Source organism: Talpa occidentalis, unplaced genomic scaffold (assembly GCF_014898055.3).
Source record: "Talpa occidentalis isolate TD23 unplaced genomic scaffold, MPIMG_talOcc4v2.1 talOcc4.1342, whole genome shotgun sequence".
NCBI lineage: Eukaryota > Metazoa > Chordata > Mammalia > Eulipotyphla > Talpidae > Talpa > Talpa occidentalis.
In genome coordinates, this window is record NW_023601370.1 from 1 (window position 1) to 19,794 (window position 19,794).

The window sequence follows — 19,794 nt, forward strand, 5'->3', positions numbered from 1 at the left end:
AGGAACCAGGGTGACTCTTAATGACTATTTGGGTCCGAAAGTCTTTTATTGAGCTCAGCCATGGAACGATTCCTAAATTCATTCCCTTCACGTAGTAAAGTCAGAAATGGGCAGCAGGTCCTGGTCAGTTGGTTACAAAGATTTTATGAAGTTTACAGTAGGGAACGATCAGGATTTGATGTGTGTGAAGGCCAGATATTAACGTGTTATTACTTGTTCCCTCATTTGTTTAGTCAACGAAATGGACTAAACTATGAGGTGCCAGGCACTAGGCATTTGGGATGCCATGGGGAATAGGGAAAGCTGTGGTGGGAGTGACTGTCCAGCAGGAGAGAAGACCCAGCAGGCAGACAGACATGTTCTGTGAAATTGCTGTTTGTGCAGAGTGCCGGGAGGGGAACCAGGTGGCAAAGCAGACACAATTGGGGGGGTGAGGAGGGCACCTTCTCAAGGGTGGTAGGCTGAAGGGCAAGAGAAGGCCACTCCAGGTAGAAGAAAGAGAGAGCCCAGTGTGTTTGTGGACAGAAGCACAACATGGCAGGGACAGACTGAGTGAAGGCACGAGGAGGCTGACATGAGGTGGTGCCTGCAGCAGCAGCTAGGTTAGCAAGAGCTGCCACCTGTCAGGGCAAGGGTTCAGATTTTCTCCTAAGCAATGTAGGAAGTTTACAGGCTCCTTCATGACCTGGCCTCTGCCCACCTTCTGGAATCCTCAGCTCAAATTAAACATGCTAACTCCCTCAAATTGCGGTAGTCATTTTCCTGCCTCTTCCCCACAACATGCTCTTCCAGCCTCCATGCAAGTGGAACCGCTCCCTGCCACCCTCTTCCCTCCTTGCTTAGTTAACGCCTCTCCTCCTTTGTTCCTGTTCCTCATCTGCCTCAACCAGGGCACTCCTTTTCCTCATGGTGGGGATTCCCACCACTGGCCCTTCTCTTCTATTGAGTCACTGTTCCAGAAGCCCTGGGGCCATCTTACTCCAACACACTCTGTCACCAAACCCACATCTGCTCACACAGCCACAGTGTGGCCAACATATTCATCCCACTGCTCCCCGCTCACCCACTGCCCTGACCCATGAGGCTCAACGCTGAGGGAGCAGCCACCCCTGTGCTTTAACAGGAAGAGGGGGTGAGTAGGGAGAGGCCAGGCCTGGGCCGCAGCACCCACCCCAGAAGTGGACCCACTGAATGTACTAGTTGAATGAGTGAATGACTTTAGAGTTGTGCCTGGCCGTGGGGGTTGGGGAGCATGTCCTGTCCTGTTCAGGGGCTGAGGGCCATGAAGGTGTCACTGGGTCTGTGCCTTTCATGGGAAGGTGCTTGGTTGGAAGTGACCCTGGAGTCTGCCTTTCTCCCTCACAGATATACTCTTTTTAAAGAGTGAACATGTCCAAATCCACATGCCTGACTGAAAATGAGCTTTGAGAATAGAATCCATAACTTAAGCTGCTCTTTCTGTAATTGAAAGCAGTGCAAGAGAGGATGACTTGTAATAGCCGCCCCCTATTATCAGACAGCCAGCCTGTGTGGAGCACACGCGGAGCACTGAGGCTGCCCCTTCCATCTGTGCCCTGTCCATGCACTGTCCACGATGGTGGCTGGGCACTAGAAACACCATGACTAAATTCTCTCATCGTGGAAAAAATCGGCAACCTTCAAAGTTAGAGCATGTAAATAAGAAGTGAGTTTCTCCTCCCCCTGCCCCCCAGCTGGTTTGACTTTATACCAGAAAAAAGTATAAAGCAAACTGATTACAGTCTTTAAAGAAAAATAAGTTCTATCCCATTGCCTTAATGCCTGCTTTTTAGACATTCACCCTGTGGCTAGCCTACCTGACTACTAAAAACGGTACCTTAAAAGTTTATTTTAGTTTCTTCTCACCCTTGAATTTGGAAATTATTTACCTCCTGTTCATTTCAGCTAGTCAAAAGGAGCATGAAGCCAGTGGGGTGATGGGCATGCTCCCCAGATTAGCCCAGCACTGTAATTATTTGCTTTCTGAATTATAGCATGTGCGAAAATTCAAGGAAGCTGGGGATGTGACTTATACTTGCTGGAGTTTTTTTCTAGAAGGTATAATGAAATTTAATAAAACCTTTTGGAAATTAAAATGAAGCTAATTATGGGCCTCCCTGGTGGTGCAAGGGGTTAAGATGCAACCTATGAAGCTATCCTCAGCCACTGCAGCATGAGTTCGATCCCCAGCCAGGGAGCTACCCACATGGCACAGTGCAGACCTCTCCTGACTCTCCCTCTGACCCCCTCAGCAGTGTGTTTCAGTCATTCCTCCTGTTCTGTTCCCCACTCCGTCTCTGGTGAATCCTTTCATCTCCCGCACCTCTGGACTGTACCCCAGTTCTTGTATATATAATCTTTTTTAAAAAATGAAGCTAGTTGAACTTTCAGCTATTTTTCAGAATTTTCTAGGTCATATTCCTGGGAAGAGGGAAGACTCATAAATCCTAGAGATGTGGAGGAAATTATGTCACTAAAGCCAATAAAATCCTATAGCACAGGCTGGGTTTGTTTTGTGATTATCCAACCCCATGGTCTGGTTAGGGTTTAGGACTCCAAAAGAAAAGGACTCAGCTACTATTGACTAATTCCAGAACATTGGGTAAGTCACTTATTTACTTAGTTTAACTTTCTTAAAGTTGTTTTCAAGGTATGATTTCCCAGCTCCATTTTCCACCATTGGCAAAGTGGTTTTTACGGTAGTTAACCATTCTTGAAGACCAAGGAGAAACACACAGAAAGCAGAAAGCATTTAAAGGTCCCTGCATTTCTCCTCTAAACTGTTACTTATTGACACAGATGAAATCCCCAGGGCTTAGGGAAAATGAGAGAGGACACTGGAAGGTTTAGTTCAGGTTTTAGCTTCCCAATAATCATTATCTTTTCTGAGTCACCTAAGTCCTGCTTTTCTAAGGAATTACTTTTTCTATGGGAAGTTAAATATTTCTTCTGCATAGAGCTACACATCACAGATCAGCCCTTATTTTTGTTTCATTTTGTGTTTTAACATTAAGCAGCTCCCTCACTGATTGGACACTTTCTTAAATGAAGAAACAAAGCATTACTTCACTATTGGTCCTGGCATACTCTAGGGGAACAGAAAACCCCTAAATCACTGACCTGGGATTTAGCTAGGGAGTCAGATACAGGCAACCTCATGCACTATTTTGAAGTGATTTGTTCCTCTGTGCTCACCTCACTGTGCTTTCAATATCTGTTTGTACCCCAGAAAAATTGCAAATGACTCCATATTCTAGATATTGAGGTTTGCTTCCAGACAGCAGAAATGTTCAGTTAAGTTTGCAAATGACATACCAGCATGGTGTTTCTACTCCTAAAAGGACGAAGTGACAAAAATGCAGAAGGCACACCAGAAAAGCCAGCATTTCCACAGTCAGGGATGGACCAAAAAGAACTGAAATCAAATGTGCCTGGTCATAGCAGCACTATCCATAGTACCCAAACAATGAAAACAACCCTTGTCCAGCAACATTGAAATTGACAAAATATGGCCTGTCTGTACAGTGGACTCTTATTCGGCCATGAAAAGGAGTGACATACTAGTCCACACTGCCACCTGGATGCTCCTTGAAAATCAATCCAGTCACACAGACCACATCTTGGCTCATTCCATTTTTATGAAATGCCCAGAATAGGTTAATCCATAGAAACAGGAAACAGATTGGTGGTTGCTACAGGCTGGGTGAGGAGAAATAAGGAGCAATCCTGTGGGGGCATGGAATTTCCTTAAGGCATAATGACCATATTTTAGAACTAGACCATGGGGGTGATGGCTCAACACTGTGAATGACTAACACCATTGAATCATACACTTGACAATGGTTAATATGGTAAATTTTGTCCAGTGTGTATTTTATTACCAAAAAATAATTAAATAAATAAATAGCTTGGGCACATCAGGAAAGAGATTTCTGAGTCAAGCCTGCACCCAAACAGATGGCTTTGGTGCAAGGTAGGTCATAAAATCAAAGGAGACCTGTGAGCAAACGAGGTGGGGGCCTATAACCCTCCCTCAGCAGACCCTTAGAGGGAATATGTGGATAAGAGCAGCAGCCACTCACAGTAGCTGGAGAAGGCCTGGAGGCAACATGGTTGGAGTGGGAAGAACACAGGAGCCATCTTCGGCACAGGGCTGGGGTAGCTTACCAAGGTATTCCAGAGTAGTTGAGTCTGGAAATGCTGGATGACACACAGGCTTTATTTATTTATTTATTTATTAAGGATTTATTTATTTATTTATACAAGCACTGTGTACAGTCAGAAGCGCGGGAGGGTGAGAGAATTCACCAGAGCCAGAGCGGGGAACAGAACAGGCAGACTGAGAAATACACTGCTGAGAGGAGCAGCGGGCGGCAGGAGAGGTCTGCGTGCCATATGGGACCCTCACCCAGCGGGCGGGGATTGAACCGGCACTGCAGAGGCCGCGCCATCAGGGGAGGCCCGACACACAGGCTTTAGATAGCAGGGGCTTTTGGAAGCCTTTAGCCACACAGATGGTAGAACTTACAACATGGAGGTTGCTGTGGATTTAAGTCAAAAAGATAAGGCATTTCTAGACAGCACAGAGATGAATGAAACATGCCACATACCCTATTTCATTAATTCGGTTTATGGGAAGAACATTATCTCTCCCCTCTCCCTCACGAAGAGATGCATGGACTGGAGCAAGTCATTTAGTCTCTCTAAATTCCAGTTTTGGGGCCTCCCTAGTGGTGCAAGGGATTAAGACACAACCTATAAAGCTGTCTGCAGCCACTGCAGCACGAGTTCAATCCCCAGCCAGGGAGCTACCCACATGGTGCAGCAGACCTCTCCTATCTCACCCGCTGCTCCCCTCAGCAGTGTATTTCAGTCAGTCTGCCTGTTCTATTCCTCACTCTGTCTCTGATGAATCCTCTCAACCCCCACACATCTGACCTGTACCCCAGTTCTCATTTGCATAAATAAATAAATCTTTAAAAATAAATAAATTACAGTTTTGTCATCTGAAAAATGGAGATTATTGTATCTGCTAAATCTCACTACTGAGCTGGTTACTTCTTTAATGTCTGCCTTTGCCTCTAAAACATTTGCTTCTCTTGAAAAGCTGCAACTGTGCCCTTCACGTCCACTCTTGACCCAGGAAACCATCACAGGGCCTGATGCCTATTAAGATCTTGGGGAATGGGAGAATGAGAGCAATTCACTCTAGGGAAGAAAAGACAGTAGGAGCCACAAGAAAGCTCTCTGCATGTCCCAGGCAGGACTTTACTAGTGAGAAAGGAAACATGTCTGTTATGTTCCTCTGGAATGTTCAGCCATGACAAGAGGCTAGAATTTGCAGAGATCTGTTTAGTTCTGTGTTACAGGAAGAAATGAGCAACATGGAAGTAATGACTCCCCTGGCTCTCGAGGTATTTAGTCCAGTCTGATAACCATCCAGCCATGCATTTTGAAGAGGTTCAATGTTTGAAAGGGTATTTGAAGTAAACAGGCTCTAAGGTCCTTTCTGAAGCTAAAATCCATTCATTCCCACTCCTACTCTGCCCATGACAGAGTTGCTCGCTGAATGATGATCACTATGCCACGGGCAGCATTGGTAGGTAGCTGGGATAATATAACGAGTTCTCTGACAATTCCTGCCCTCAGGGATCTCACAGTTTCAAAGGGTATAGAGAAGGAAAACAAATAACTATACTAACAGTATAATGTGTCACCTATTGTCTTTCATATCCACACCAGTCTGGTTTGTCTCTCACAGTGCACCAAGACTTGTGGCGAAGGATCCAGGTACCGCAAGGTGGTGTGTGTGGATGAGGACAAAGGCAGCGAGGTTCACGGCATGCACTGCGACTTGAGCCAGCGGCCTGCGGAGCGTGAGATCTGTAGTTTGCAGCCCTGCGAGTACGTCTGGATCACAGGAGAGTGGTCAGAGGTACTGACTGGGGATTTGGTAACTGTCTTCAGTAAGCAATGGTCTGAGTGCAACAGACTGACAAGGGCAGGAATGTGGTAGGGCTGGACCCACCTGCTGGTTATGCCACTGTGAGTTGTGAGTTGTGAGTTTCAGACAAATCCCTGGTCTTCCTGGACCAGAGTCCCATATATGCAGATCTGGGGATCTGCTTGAGATGTTGCTGAGCCCCCATCAATTCCACATTCTGTATTTCATTCTGATATCTTATTGGTATAAGGAAGGAATTAGAAGAGTCTGCATTTTTATATGATGCCTGCCAATGCCTGAAGAAATGTAAGAATAAGAAAATAGCTTCATGAGAAGGAGACAATAGAGGAGGGTGAAGACTATGACAAACTAGCATGTGCTGTGTAAAGGAAGCAGGCTCTTTTACTGAGGCCATGCAGAACTATGGGTCCAGTGTTACCAAACTACTTTTTTCAAGAGGACAAAAATCTAGACAGTTAAGTGAGCTCCACTAATTTTAAAGGGTGGCCTCAGTTTTTGTTTAAAACATTGCATGGGGCAAGCCAAACACTTTCACGGATCAGATGTAAGTTACCTATTTAACAACCTCTGTTTCAGAGGAACAAAACAAATGTCTATTTTTTCTCATTTCTTCCTGCATTTAGTACCTCCCTAGACACTTATTATAATAAACCATGTCATAACTGCATGATTATATTATTTTCAAATCCTGTATTTTATTCAAATACTGAAAGACTTGTAACATCAAAATACCCACCTAAAAGGAATTTAGCTGCTTTTCAGCAAAGGTTCGTACTGTTACTAAGGTCTCTTCAAAGTTTGACAGGACAGCAAGTTCATCTTTGAATGGGATGAATATTTACATTTAGATGATATGTGTGTTGTATGTTGAGGTGTTTCTGTATGAAAACTGATCTTAAGGCTCTTTGTGCTGTCTCTGCGCTCCCCCCACCTGAATTGAGGAGGTCTGGACCAGAGGGGAAAAAAGGGTTTGTTGCCCCTTGACTGATACATGAATTTCCCAGCTTGGGAAAATGTCCTGGTTTGGGCCCAAAGTACATCGCTAATGCAGGGAGCCCATATTCTTATTTTGCCATTTTGTTTTACTGTTTAGAAAAGTACTCCTCACTATGATAAGACAAGCATGACAGTGGGACATGGAGAGTCAGCAGTGACACCTGCCCCCCCCTCCCCAGGACTGAGCCTCTTACACTCAAAACTGGTGCAAAATGGATTAAGGAGCCAACATTTTTGTGATGCATTTGACAGCTACCTAAGAACATATTCTGTTTTAGCTTATTTTGAGAGGGAGAGGCCTGGGAATAAAATCTGCCCATATTTGGGGCTCAGTTCAATCAGTAAATGCCCATCTCTCACTGCATCCCCAACACAAATCTTTTGTTCCTGGTTGTGGGGTTAAAGGAACTCAGCTCTGGCCTTCAGATATATAGCCTGGTTTAAATTAGTTCACACTGAAGTCAGTGCATGCAGGCGCTAGATTAAACACTCTGAAATATCCACCCCTGGGACAGACAGCATTTGTTGGCCATCTGTCCACACCTGAACCACTCTGGGCTAGCCTCACACCCCTGGCCCAGCGTCAGCTGGGTCTCCAAGCATTTGAACGTCGGCAACCAAAGGAAGAGACGTCACAGAGCATTTCCAGTTCTGCAACCAGCTGGAAGGGGAGCGCCGGGGTGCTGTGCATGCCTGTGGCTGTGCCTGCGCCCTCCTGCCTTCGGAGCTCTTGCAGGAGAGCCTTCTCCCTGGAAAAATTACAGGAGAGGAGCCCACATGGTTTAAAGCAACAGCTCAGGTGACATTAGAAAATGTGACACTATAGCCTTTCATAGACATTGAGAATGGATAGAAGCTGTGTTCCCAGCAAGAACATAACACATGCTACACACTGTGGGGGTGCCTGGCCCTCCCCAAAGAACCTCTGATTTAGGGATTCTGATTCTCTACCTTAATTTTACGTAGCAACTTATAGGAAATGGCCAGTTATTGGATGCCATTGCCTTAAAAAAATCATCAAAAGTAAATTCATTGTGATTCAGTTTTATTTTTAAAATATTTTATAAATATTAAGGAGGCTGACCATGCTGTAAAATCTTATAAATAACCAGTTAATGTCTCACCCCAAAAGGGAACTGAGACACTAATAAGATATTTGTTCCTTCTCCTTTTCTTATTGTTTATTTCTGTAATACTGTGTAATTATAGGAAAGGGGTTAAAAGCTTTGGGGTTGGGGGTAGTGGGAGAGAGAGAGAAGCAGAAAGTTGAGCTAGGTCCATAGCCAGAGTAGAAGGAAGTAAGTGGAGGACAGATGGGAAAGCAAACCCCAGAGAATCAGAGAGTAGGGAAGGGCTGTCCTGAGTCCTCTCTTGGCCAAGAACTTGGATTTCACACTCAACTCTTCAAACTCTTCACATCCAGCTTGCTCACGTCTCTCCTGCAGTCATTGTAGGTTTAGCAATGCATGATTTGTCAGCCAGTGAGTCCCGCTGTGCTTGCTGTCAGTTGGACCCATGACAGCTGGAGCACCACCCCAGCCCCCCCGAAGCCCGGAGAAGGCACCCCCACCCGGAAAAGAAGTCATGGCAGCACTCCCGCCCAGAAGGCATTGGTCATACAGGGTTCAGGTCTCCAGCGCTCTGGGGGCCGATGCTTGAATTGCATAAATAAGCTAATGAAGTGAGCACTGTGCAGCAGTGCCCAGGGGTCAGCGCTGGCTGTGGAAGTCAGGGGCCTGTTGGGGGCTCCCCCCAGGCAGCGCTGCAACCTCTGCTTTCACCCGCTTCCTTCTCAGTGCTCGGTGACCTGTGGAAAGGGCTACAAACAAAGGCTGGTCTCCTGTAGTGAGATTTACACCGGGAAGGAAAATTATGAGTACAGCTACCAAACCACCATCAACTGTCCGGGCACGCAGCCTCCCAGCGTCCACCCCTGCTACCTGAGGGAGTGCCCCGTCTCGGCCACCTGGAGAGTTGGCAACTGGGGGAGTGTAAGTAGACAATTGAGTTACCAATAGGAAAACTTTGGGACTTCAAACCCAGTCCTTTTTGTTTTTTCAAAGATGTATTTATTTATGCATACAAGAGTGGGGTACAGGCCAGAGATGCCTTTTCTTATTGTTTATTTTGGAGTGGATTCACCAGAGACAGAGTGGGGAGCAGAACAGGCAGACTGACTGAAATACACTGCTGAGGGGAGCAGCAGGTGAGACAGGAGAGGCCTGCTGCGCCATGTGGGTTGCTCCCTGGCCGGGGATCAAACTCATGCTGCAGAGGCTGCGGACTGCTTCATAGTGCGGTGCCCAACCCCCTGCGCAACCAGGGAGGACCAGTCTTTTTTTTTTTTTTTTAATATTTAAAGAGCAGGTTTATTAGAGAGAGGGATAGGACAGTAAAAGACACTCGCATAGACACAAGCAGGCAAGAAGAGCTGCCCTGAAAGGGACAGGTTTGCTGAGAGAGGCCTGCATGGTTGCAGGCAGGCAGCTTTGAAGAGAGCTGCCTCTGCTGAGGGAGGTCAGTGAAGAGAAGTCCCTGCATGGTACAGGTCATGGGCAGGCAGGAAGGCTGCTGCCCTGCAAAGGAGAGTTGGTGAAAGAAGCACCTGCCTTCACAGGTGGGCAGAGGAATTACTGCTCAAACCCAGTCTTAAACACGTCCCGCCTAACCTATCCTAAGCAATTCTCCTTCTCACAGGCACCCTGGTGAGGAACAGGAGTTAGCCTCTAAAAATGGGCTCATGGGAAAAGAAGGACTGTCTTTTGGTTTGGCAGTTTGGCAGTGGGGCCTCAAACCAGGCTGCCTCATTTGCTGAATGACTTTGAGCAGTTAAATGACCTTGAACTTGGTACAAAACTTTAAGTTTCCTCACCTATAAAATAGATGGTTGTGAACATGAAATGAGTTAATACAGAAAAGCACTTAGGTTACCATATTTACCACATTTCTTTTAAAAAAGCACCTAGAAGGCCTCCCTGGTGGCGCAGGTGGTTGAGCGCCGCACTGTGAAGCTGTCCGCAGCCGCTGCAGCGCCGGTTCAATTCCGGCCGGCCGGCCAGAGAGGGTCCCACTTGGCACAGCAGACCTCTCCTGTCTCGCCTGCTGCTCCCCTCAGCAGTGTATTTCAGTCAGTCTGCCTGTTCTGTTTCCCCGCTCTGTCTCTGGTGAATCCTCTCACCCTCCCATGAATCTGGCCTGTGCCCCGGTTCTTGTATAAATAAATAAATAAATAAATAAATAAATAAATAAATAAATAAATAAATAAATCTTTTTAAAAAAAAAAGGCACCTAGAATTTTGGTCCTTAATTAATAAGGGTTATAGAGGCATTAGTTGTTGGTGCTTCTGTTGCAGGAAGTATCTGTTCTAGTCCTTCTGTTCTGCAATACCTTGGGACATTAGAAGTATAACTCGTAAGAATGTTTTAAATTGGGACCGCCAGGGAAAAATCGCCACAGCCCTCTGGCCCCTGACAACTCTGAGGTCGCTCAGTGTTGCAAAGTGATCAGGCTGAAGTGTAGAAACAGTTGACTGTGATGAAAATTTGAATCCGGGTGCCAGCATCTCCTTGAGTAAGTTTTTTAGTATTTGAGCCCCAGTCTTTGTCCTATAAAAAGAATAAAATATTATCTCATAGGTTATTAGGAGGCTTAAGTGAGAAAATTATCTACATATGTGTGTATATATGTATATGTGTATACATGCATCCACATATACGTGTAAGTGTATATGTAGAAATGTCTCTGTGCATGTCTACAACTTAGCACAGAGACTGGTCCTTGGTAAAAGTACCCACCATATACCAACTCTTTGTTTTCAGCAGCATAGCATGTAAAACGCCCCATGCGTGCCAGCAGACTCGGAGAACCCCACCCCTGGAAGCCCATGCCTGTGGGTTCCATTGGCAAACCCCCCTCTGGTCTGCTTGCAGTGCTCAGTCTCCTGTGGCGTTGGAGTGATGCACAGGTCCGTGCAATGTTTGACCAACGAGGACCAGCCCAGCCAATTATGCCCTGCTGATTTGAAGCCAGAAGAAAGAAAACCCTGCCATAATGTCTATAACTGTAAGTCAGCCAATTGAAGCCCTCCCTCTGAAGCATGAGGAATGGGGCTTCTTTGTTCATTTCTGTGCCTGCCCGTTTTAGAAAGATGGCATTTGTTTCTTTACCAGTCTCCCCTATGCTAAAAATGTTTCCATGTGAACAGTGTGATTTAGCCCATCGGCAAACATTGCACGTCTTGGGGCCTCTCATACCCCATTTCTACATTTCACCTTTTCCAGGTGAGTTACCCCAGAACTGCAAGGAAGTTAAAAGACTGAAAGGTGCCAGTGAAGATGGTGAATATTTCCTGACCATCAAAGGAAAGCTTCTGAAGGTGAACATGGGTCATCAGCCATCATTTCTAGACTGATTATAGCATAAGTGACCCTTGCTTTCAATGTCTTGTTTCTGAGCCCCTCTCGTGGATTATTTCTGGTCTGTCTTGCAGATATTCTGTGCAGGCATGCAGTCTGACCACCCCAAGGAGTACATCACCCTGGTCCATGGCGACTCAGAGAATTTCTCTGAGGTTTATGGGCACAGGTAGGAGAGCTCAGGCACGGACAAGCCCAGCATCCTCAGGATCCTTGGAAATGCCTTCCCATTCTTACCAGAATATTCTCTCTGGATTGTAGGTTGCACAATCCAACAGAATGCCCCTACAATGGGAGCCGGCGTGATGACTGCCAGTGTCGGAAGGACTACACGGCTGCTGGGTTTTCCAGCTTCCAGAAAATCAGAATAGACCTGACCACCATGCAGATAATAAGTAAGTTCAGTGGAATAGCATATGAGGATGTGCAAACAGATCCTGCAAATTGTCAGGGGTGAGGCCTTCGAGATGGAGAGAGGAAGGAACAGGAGCGACAGGAAGCTTCAATCCAGGCCCAGATAAGCCCAGGCAGGCAGGCGGGAGGTCTCACTGGTAAGCTGGGCTGCTCTTTGGTTCTCTGCTACACCCCTGGGGCCTGGAGAGCTCCCAGCAAAGAGGTGAATGGCCAGCAGCTGTGTGATGAATGAACAGGTAGAGTAGATGGAGAAATGGCAGTATGGGAAGTCAGGGGAGTACCCCCATAAATCTAACACTGAAACAATGCGTGAGGTCAAGTAGGAGTTTGCCAGGCATGGGCAACCATGTGGAAAAGCAAGGGTGGCAGCAGATATTTTAAGGTAGAAGAAATAGCAGATACAAAACCCCAAAGCTAGAGATTTATGTGGCAACATTCACCACCCCCCCCCACCCTGTTCCCACCAGCACAGTGCACACACACACATGGGCGTAAAGCTCATTTTGTCTGACTGTTGATTTACGGAAGAAAAATGGAGCACAGAATTACCTCTCCTCAACTAGCCTGCACGTAGGCTGATTTTATACTCTGGCCAGCACTGCATTTTTGGTAGGGACATTAATCATAGGAGTGGTTAAGGACAGCTAAAAGATCCAAGCACGTTCCCTGAATAGAGGAAAAGCAGAAATAATGAATAATTAATGTTTTCCTCATTAACATTGTACCCATAATAGTGCATCAGTTTGCTCTGGAGGTAGATTCAACTTGATTTGTACCAAGATATTTTTAATTGCCTTCCGCTAAACTGAGGAGGCTCAAGGCAGAGGGTCTGCAGTTTCTTCACTGAGAAAAACAGGCCAGTTAAGTTAGACCTACGGCTTCTGCATGCTGACAAGGGGCACTTTCCTTGCAGAAGAGGGCCTGAGATTTCCTTCCCCTCAAAGCATAGTTCACTGCAGAGAGGATTAAGGCCTTCTCTGCTGTTCCCCAAAGACAAGACAGAAAAGGTAAAAGCTGAGTGGGCCTTCCAGTTCCACCAGCCACAGCTTTTGCAGAATTCTCAAAATGACTCCTCCTGATCTGCATTCCCTGCTTGCAGAGCTGGTCTCTGGAGCGATAGGGGGGTTAAAGACATGAGGATTGTTTTTATTGTTGTTGTTGTTTTTTTTTTTTTTTTTTTAACTACAAGTTTGCTCCGAACTTGAGAAACTGCCATTAATGCTTTCAAGATGTGGGTTCTAATTGCTCCACATTTTGGCAATAATAGTGCCTAGGCCACTGGAGGACAGATGAAGCCTCAGGGAATAATTCCTAAGTAGCTGGAAATGCTTTTCTGGCTTATTTCCCCATGTCCCAAAACCTCTGAGGGAGTACACCGAAGATTCACCATCATCCATTACACCCCACTTAAGCAAGGTTATTCGCATATTTGTTTATATATGAATCGATTCCAAAGTCATCTTAAGCCCCTTTTGGCTCCCATGCTGTGAGGAGTCAGTCCGTGCTGATAAAACCCAGGGAACAAGGCTCTTGGAACCACAAATGTAATGAGGAAAAAGAAAGCCCACATCTGGATCCATTTGCTTACTAATCATACTGTGGTTTTTCTCTCTCCCGTTCCCTCTGATTGTTTTTCTTACCCTTCTTCCCTTCCATCTTTCCAATATCCTGTCCCTTCCCTGCCCCTTTCTCCCACTGTCACCTTTTCTCTCCTTTTAACCCTTTTCCACAATGCACAGCCACTGATCTACAGTTTGCCAGGACAAGCGAGGGGCACCCGGTGCCCTTTGCCACAGCTGGGGACTGCTACAGTGCCGCCAAGTGCCCACAGGTATGTGTATCCTCCTCCCTGATGAGCACCCACAGGAGCCCGCCCCCAGGGCACCCTGGGCTGTGTCTGGTCCTGGGAATGTGCTTAGAACAGCTGCTCTGGAAGGCAGTTTGGCCACCTGCATCAAGAGCCTGACAGATGCTCACAGCTTCTTGTCTAGTGATTCCACCCCTGAGAGTGTTTCCTAAGGAGGTGACTGGAGCCACGTGCCAAAGTTCTACATTTAGCAAAATGCATCTATTATAATAGTGAAAATTTGGACACAGTGGATGTTGGATGACAAGACCTTCAACAAATTACGAGGGTTTGTGAAATGCATATTCTACAGCCAGTGAGCGCTGAGAAACGCTCCATGACTGACTCTTCAAGGGGGAAAAAAATAAGCCTCTTTGCAGCCTTTGCCAATTTCCATGGTGTAAATATTCTCCCTGTGACTGATTTGAAGCTGTCGCCAGGACATCACTAATTAGAAAGTTGGGGGGAGAGGCACACAGATGACTCCCAAAAGCTGCTCCAACATACCACTGTCAGCTTTTAAAAATTCTGAATATTGTGTGCTCAGTGTTCAGACCAAGAAGTGCAAAGGTGTAATCTGCTGGACTGGCAGTAGCAGTGCAGCTGAATGGGAGTCGGCCTGCCCACTGCAGCTCACAAGGCCTTGCCTCCTAAGAGGCGTGGCAAGTTTTTGCTTGCCTTTTGGAACATCCTGTAATAATCAGCCCCAGCTAACTTGACAAGGCAGGCGTTCATCTTTGCAGGAAGCTTCTGCAATTAGACAGCATGACAAACAAAATGAATTAAGTGATCCTGGACAGGAGCGAAGCGCCCCAGTTCTTTCTTTGGTTGACTTAAGGTCTTCACAAAGCTGTTGTTAAACCCTGTCAGGAACTTCCCACTTTGCCCGTGAGCTCTCTAAAGTCTGGGCGTTGGGACCAGCTGATGTGTTGAGAATCCCAGGCCCTGTCTCCCCAGGATGGATTTACACCCAACCTCAGACCATCCAAAGACAAACACATCTGAATTTTCTTCTAACAAAGTGTTTTCTCAGCCCAGAGCTTTAGAAAGCATTGCTAAACATTTTCGAGAAGTGAAAAGGAAACTCTCAGGGGAGAAAGAAAATAAACAAAGGACATAATGGTAAAAAGGGCCTGTGCTCCATTACCCAGGAATTGAAAACTTTAGTTGGTGACTTCAAACACCCCTTGGTATGGGTTGCATTTAACAGCTAATAGATTGACCCCATCCTGCCTAGTTCAGATGTCTCAGATTTTCTTGTTTCTATGTGTACATCTTTTGGGACTGACCCTTAAGTAAATGAAAGCTAATTTGCATTCATTTATTTTAATAATTGGAAACAAATGAATCGATTTGCAAGCCCCTTTACTGAAGCCATTGCTAAGTGAGAAATTCCACAGCCAAATAAATAGAAGCTAATTTATGGGTTGTTTCCCAGCCTATTCTTCAAATCGTAGTGGGTACTTTGAGAGTTATTTCTGAGAGTTATTGAGCACTGACTATAGTGATAAAAGATGTGAGTCTTTCAAACTGTTTTCCAGGAAAAGGTCTGTAGGAAGTCTGATTGTGGAAGCTGCTTTAGAGCAGATGGCTCATCTGTTGACTTAATGATTGCACAGAAATCCTAGCAGAGGGGAACTTTGACAATCTGCTTCTTCCACCTCATGCATTAATATTGCTTTTGAGATTTATGTATCCATATGGGTGGGTTGCCCAAGAGCCCTCAAATGAAGACAGAGCCAGGTTCTATTTTTATCCTGAGTACATGGATGCAACATTATAGTATGTACTCATTTAATGGTGCTGATAGCTTCTTGGAAGTCATGATGTTAAGCGAAACAACATACAATGAAAGCAGGTCCTTGAATAATACCATTTTGTGCAACATCATTTCATTATAACATAGAAGAGAAACAAAGAATCCCAGCTGACCTTGATGGAAATTCCTTCTTCAAGGACCTGCTGTACAGCCATGGATGCTGGAATTAGTAGCACTTACTGAATGTTTACTATGCTGCAGGCACTGTGCCCAAAATTTCTAAGTCAGTGTAGCATTTAATCCATGGGTTACCGTGAAGGCACCTTCTGAGGGATGAGGAAACTGAGGTTGGGTGATATCCACACAGCACAGTCAAGGTTGGATTTGATCCCAAGAATGTCAGAATCCAGACGCATGGTGGCAGACATGACTGAGCCTGTTTCCAAGCAAGATTTCTGCAATTTTAACTCTTGTCTGAACAGACAATAAAACCTCTCAGTCTAAGGCGCATCTTTTGCAAACCTTTCTGGATTAAGTAGCATGAGTGATTCTTAATTACTTTTACTCTTAAATCAACAACAGGAAGTAGGAGTAAAACTTGCATGCAAGTTTTAGACCCTGGACCCTGGAGATGAGGCTTTGAGGGACAAAGATGTCCCAGACTACAGCTCAGAAGGACATTAGGTCTTTATGCTGGCAGCTCTCCACTTTTAGAGTGGTGCTAATTATCCACTAGGATGCTTGCTAAAAATGCAGATCCATGAACTGGAAAAGCTGGAAAGAGAATGAGGAGAAAGATTGGTTCCATTCAGGCCTCATGAGACTCACTGCTCATGAGACTCAGGTGGTGAGCATGGCCAGACACCAGCAGCCCCATCAAGAGGAGGCATGCTTGGTCTAGACGCCAGCTCAGTAGCCGGGACCTTCCTTTTTTTTCTTTTTTTTTTAAAGATATATTTATTTATATATACAAGAACTGGGGTATAGGGCAGAGGTGTGGGGGGTAAGAGGATTCACCAGAGACAGAGTGGGGAACAGAATAGGAAGACTGTCTGAAATACTGAAGGGAGCAGCAGGCAAGACAGGAGAGGTCTGCTGTGCCATGTAGGTTAATTCCCTGGCTGGGCCTCGAACTCATGCTACAGTGGCTGCGGACAGCTTCATAGTGCTGTGACTTAATCCCTTGCATCACCAGGGAGGCCCTAGCCTGGGCCTTCTAAGAACTTCGCAGTGCATCTGTCTACCTCTGCAGGTGGGATGGGCAGTCTGTGTGGGAAGCAGGATGGGAAGGGAGAAGGAGAGAGGTCCTTGGCCACAGGGTGATCTGGGCATGATGAACAGGGTAGAGGCCATTCTCATGGCAGGAAGGTGGCAAGATAAGAAGAGAGCCAGGTGGGGTAACGCAGCACACAGAAGACAGGGTCTGGGGAGGCCAAGTTTGCCCTACAGCTGTACTACTGCAGCTTCAATCCCAGACAACCACTGGCCTCAGCAGAGCATGGTCCTTGCAGAATTTTCAAAAAACATTTTTCTGTATCACTTACTCTTTGGCAGGTAGTGAGTTAAGTGCAAACCCCACTATGCATAGGTAAGGTCCTACAAACCATTTTACAGATGGACTCAGGAAGGTGAGCTGCTTCCCTAAAGTCTCACTAAAAGCAGAAGAGTCGGGTTTACAGGGTGAATCCATCTTCTATGCCAGGTTTCCCAACATTATTGAGGTTTTGTTGGGGCACAGTGCTATGCATAGGAGAATATTGACACCGTCTCTAGTCTCTGCCTACCAGATGTTAGCAGCACACCAGATGCTGGCCTGCCAGTTGCGACCACAAAAAAATGTCTCCAGATATTGCTGCATCTCTCCTGGGGGGCACTGACTTAAACAGATGAACCTCCCCATGACCCCTATGAGTGAGAATCCTACTAGTAGGAATCCCATCTTACAGATATGAAAACTAAGGCTGCAAAGGGTCTGTTGACTCTGGTTAGTAAATACTAATGGAACTGACATGGAGAGGAAACCAGCTAGTTACACCTAGTGCTTACAGTCTTATTTGTTTGTTTGTTTGTTTGTTTGTTTGTTTATTCATTCATTCATTCATTTATACAAGAACCAGGGTACAGGCCAGATGCGCTCCAGGAGGGTGAAAGGATTCACCAGAGACAGAGTGGGGAACAGAACAGACAGACTGACAAAATACACTGCTGAGGGGAGCAGCGGGCGGGATAGGAGAGGTCTGCCGTGCCATGTGGGACCCTCACCGATGGGCCAGGATCGAACCAGCGCTGCAGAGGCTGCGGACTGCTTCACAGCGCAGCGCTCAACCGCCTGCACCACCAGGGGAGGCCCTAGTCTTGACAGCCTTAATTGAAGAGCCAAGATGTAATCTTTATTTAAAAATTCATCAAATGTCGGTCATTCTTCAAACCATGCCTGATATAAATAAGCAAAGCAATACCAAATCTTTCCCCTCCATAAACTTATTTTTATGTTGGAGAGAGAAACTAAAACAAGATTCAGGAGCGCTATAATATTGAGATTCTACTAGGTACCAGCCACATGCTACAGACTTATCTCATTTAGTCCACACTACGCTTCTTGGAGGAAGGTATTGTTTATTACCTTCCATTTTGCAGATGGGCAAACTGAGGTTCTGGGAAGCTTTTAAAAAATCAGGATCTACTTGAGAATGAAAAGCCTGAATTCACTAGTAGAGCTGTCTGATTTTGAGCCTCCACCACTTCTTCCTTGCGCTGTTAAAGACTTTTGACAAAGTACTGGATGGTCAGGCTCAAGCAGACAGCGTTCGCCCAGAACTTGAAGGGTGTGGGAGAGTTTTAATTCTGAAACTGCACCCTGTGGACTAGAAAGCCTCCAGAAAACTTGCAGGTCCCTTTGTAGAGTGAAATACAGACAGACGAAGAAAGCAAGAGAGAACCTTTGCTGCACCATCTGCTTGGAAATGCGTCTGAAACTGACGACATTTTGAGGCCAGTTTTTAAAAGGGATCCCAGAGCGGTTTGGAGAGCGGGCTTCTCTGCCCTGGAAGCCGCTGCTGGGCCCCGGGGGTTTCGAGCGGGCCGCGCGCGCCCTCCAGTGGCCGCTGCGGAGAACGCGCTGTCTTTGAAGTCGTGTCCCGCCGGCTGTGCTGAGTACACGGTGTCCTCGGCGCCGCGGGATGCTGCAGCCCCGGCAGCTTTGGCAGCCAGGTCTTGTTTATAAAAATTACTCTGTGGCATTTTGTGCCTGAAAAAAAAATCTGGTCATTGTGAGCAACACCGGGATTGCTGTGTTAGGGAAGCAGAATGGCGGTGGTTGAGGACGAGGAAGTTGAGTGGAGAAAATGGGAATTGAACTCCCACTCTGTCCTCTGTTTCCCCATCTGTAAAGAAAACCCCCTTTAGAGAGAGTTCTTGCGAGGATAGATGAGATGATGCGTGCAAAATGCCAGGCCCGGACCTCGTCCCTAACTAGTAGCTGTTTTAATTAACATCCTTCTTTACAAGGTACCGTTTTGTGTGTGTGGTATGGACTAAAAATCTTTTCTATGGGCCATTTATTTCCAGGGTCGCTTTAGCATCAACCTTTACGGGACCGGCCTGTCTTTAACAGAATCTGCCAGGTGGATATCCCAAGGGAATTACGCGGTCTCGGACATTAAGAAGTCGCCGGTAGGTTGCTCAGGGCTTGGGGGAGGGGCTGTTTTATCTCCCTCCCTCTGTGTCGGTGATGCCGGAGGAACCAGCTAATGCACTTTCCCACTTCCTCAGACCATTTTTGCAGAGTGTCAGGAAGAAAATGTAGGGAATAAATCGAAGGTGAAGTGTAAGGTGAAGGTGAAGTGTAAGGTGAAGGAGAGTGGGGGACAGAGTCTTGCTTCTCTTCTGGTGGATCTTCCTGGGAACCTGGGAATCAGCGGTTAGAGGAAGTTTAGGCAGGAAGCTGAAAGCAGCTGGAGGAAGCCTGTGATGGGGTGTGTGGCTCGGGTGCCTTGCACTTAGCACCAGGTCCACTTTTGTCAACTTAGGGCTAGTGATGTTTGTTTCCATGCGAATGGGGCTGAAAGAAGGGCATAGCTTATCAGGTGGCTTTTCTGGAGAGTTGGAGAGACACTCAAGGACTCTGCATTGACTTTTATGCTCTAAAATCTTGCTGCTGGAGGCATGGGCTGCACAGAGCATCAGCATCACCTGGGAACTTGTTGAACATGCAGTTTTTAGAACCCCAGACCTGCTGGAGTATCAGTAGAATGTCCCCATATGTCTCAAGCAGGTGCAGCAGCTTGAGAAGCACTGATCTCTGTGAATTTCTCACCTGAGTGGTGTATACTGGACGCACAGAGGATGGCTCAGAATGCATGTGCCCAGGCCCTTACCAGC

The 19,794-nt window shown here is 46.3% G+C and overlaps 1 protein-coding gene across 1 annotated transcript; it reads left to right on the top strand.

Moving 5' to 3' along the window:
• The first annotated feature begins 5,057 nt into the window (after positions 1–5,057).
• LOC119243953 (A disintegrin and metalloproteinase with thrombospondin motifs 9-like) lies at positions 5,058–19,529 on the top strand. Its single transcript, XM_037509767.2, has 8 exons — positions 5,058–5,953; positions 8,776–8,970; positions 10,910–11,042; positions 11,261–11,355; positions 11,470–11,564; positions 11,657–11,790; positions 13,549–13,640; positions 18,982–19,529. Exons 1-8 carry the CDS (start codon positions 5,861–5,863, stop codon positions 19,162–19,164), a joined length of 1,020 nt encoding a protein of 339 aa, XP_037365664.1. The 5' UTR covers positions 5,058–5,860; the 3' UTR covers positions 19,165–19,529.
• Positions 19,530–19,794: the final 265 nt, after the last annotated feature.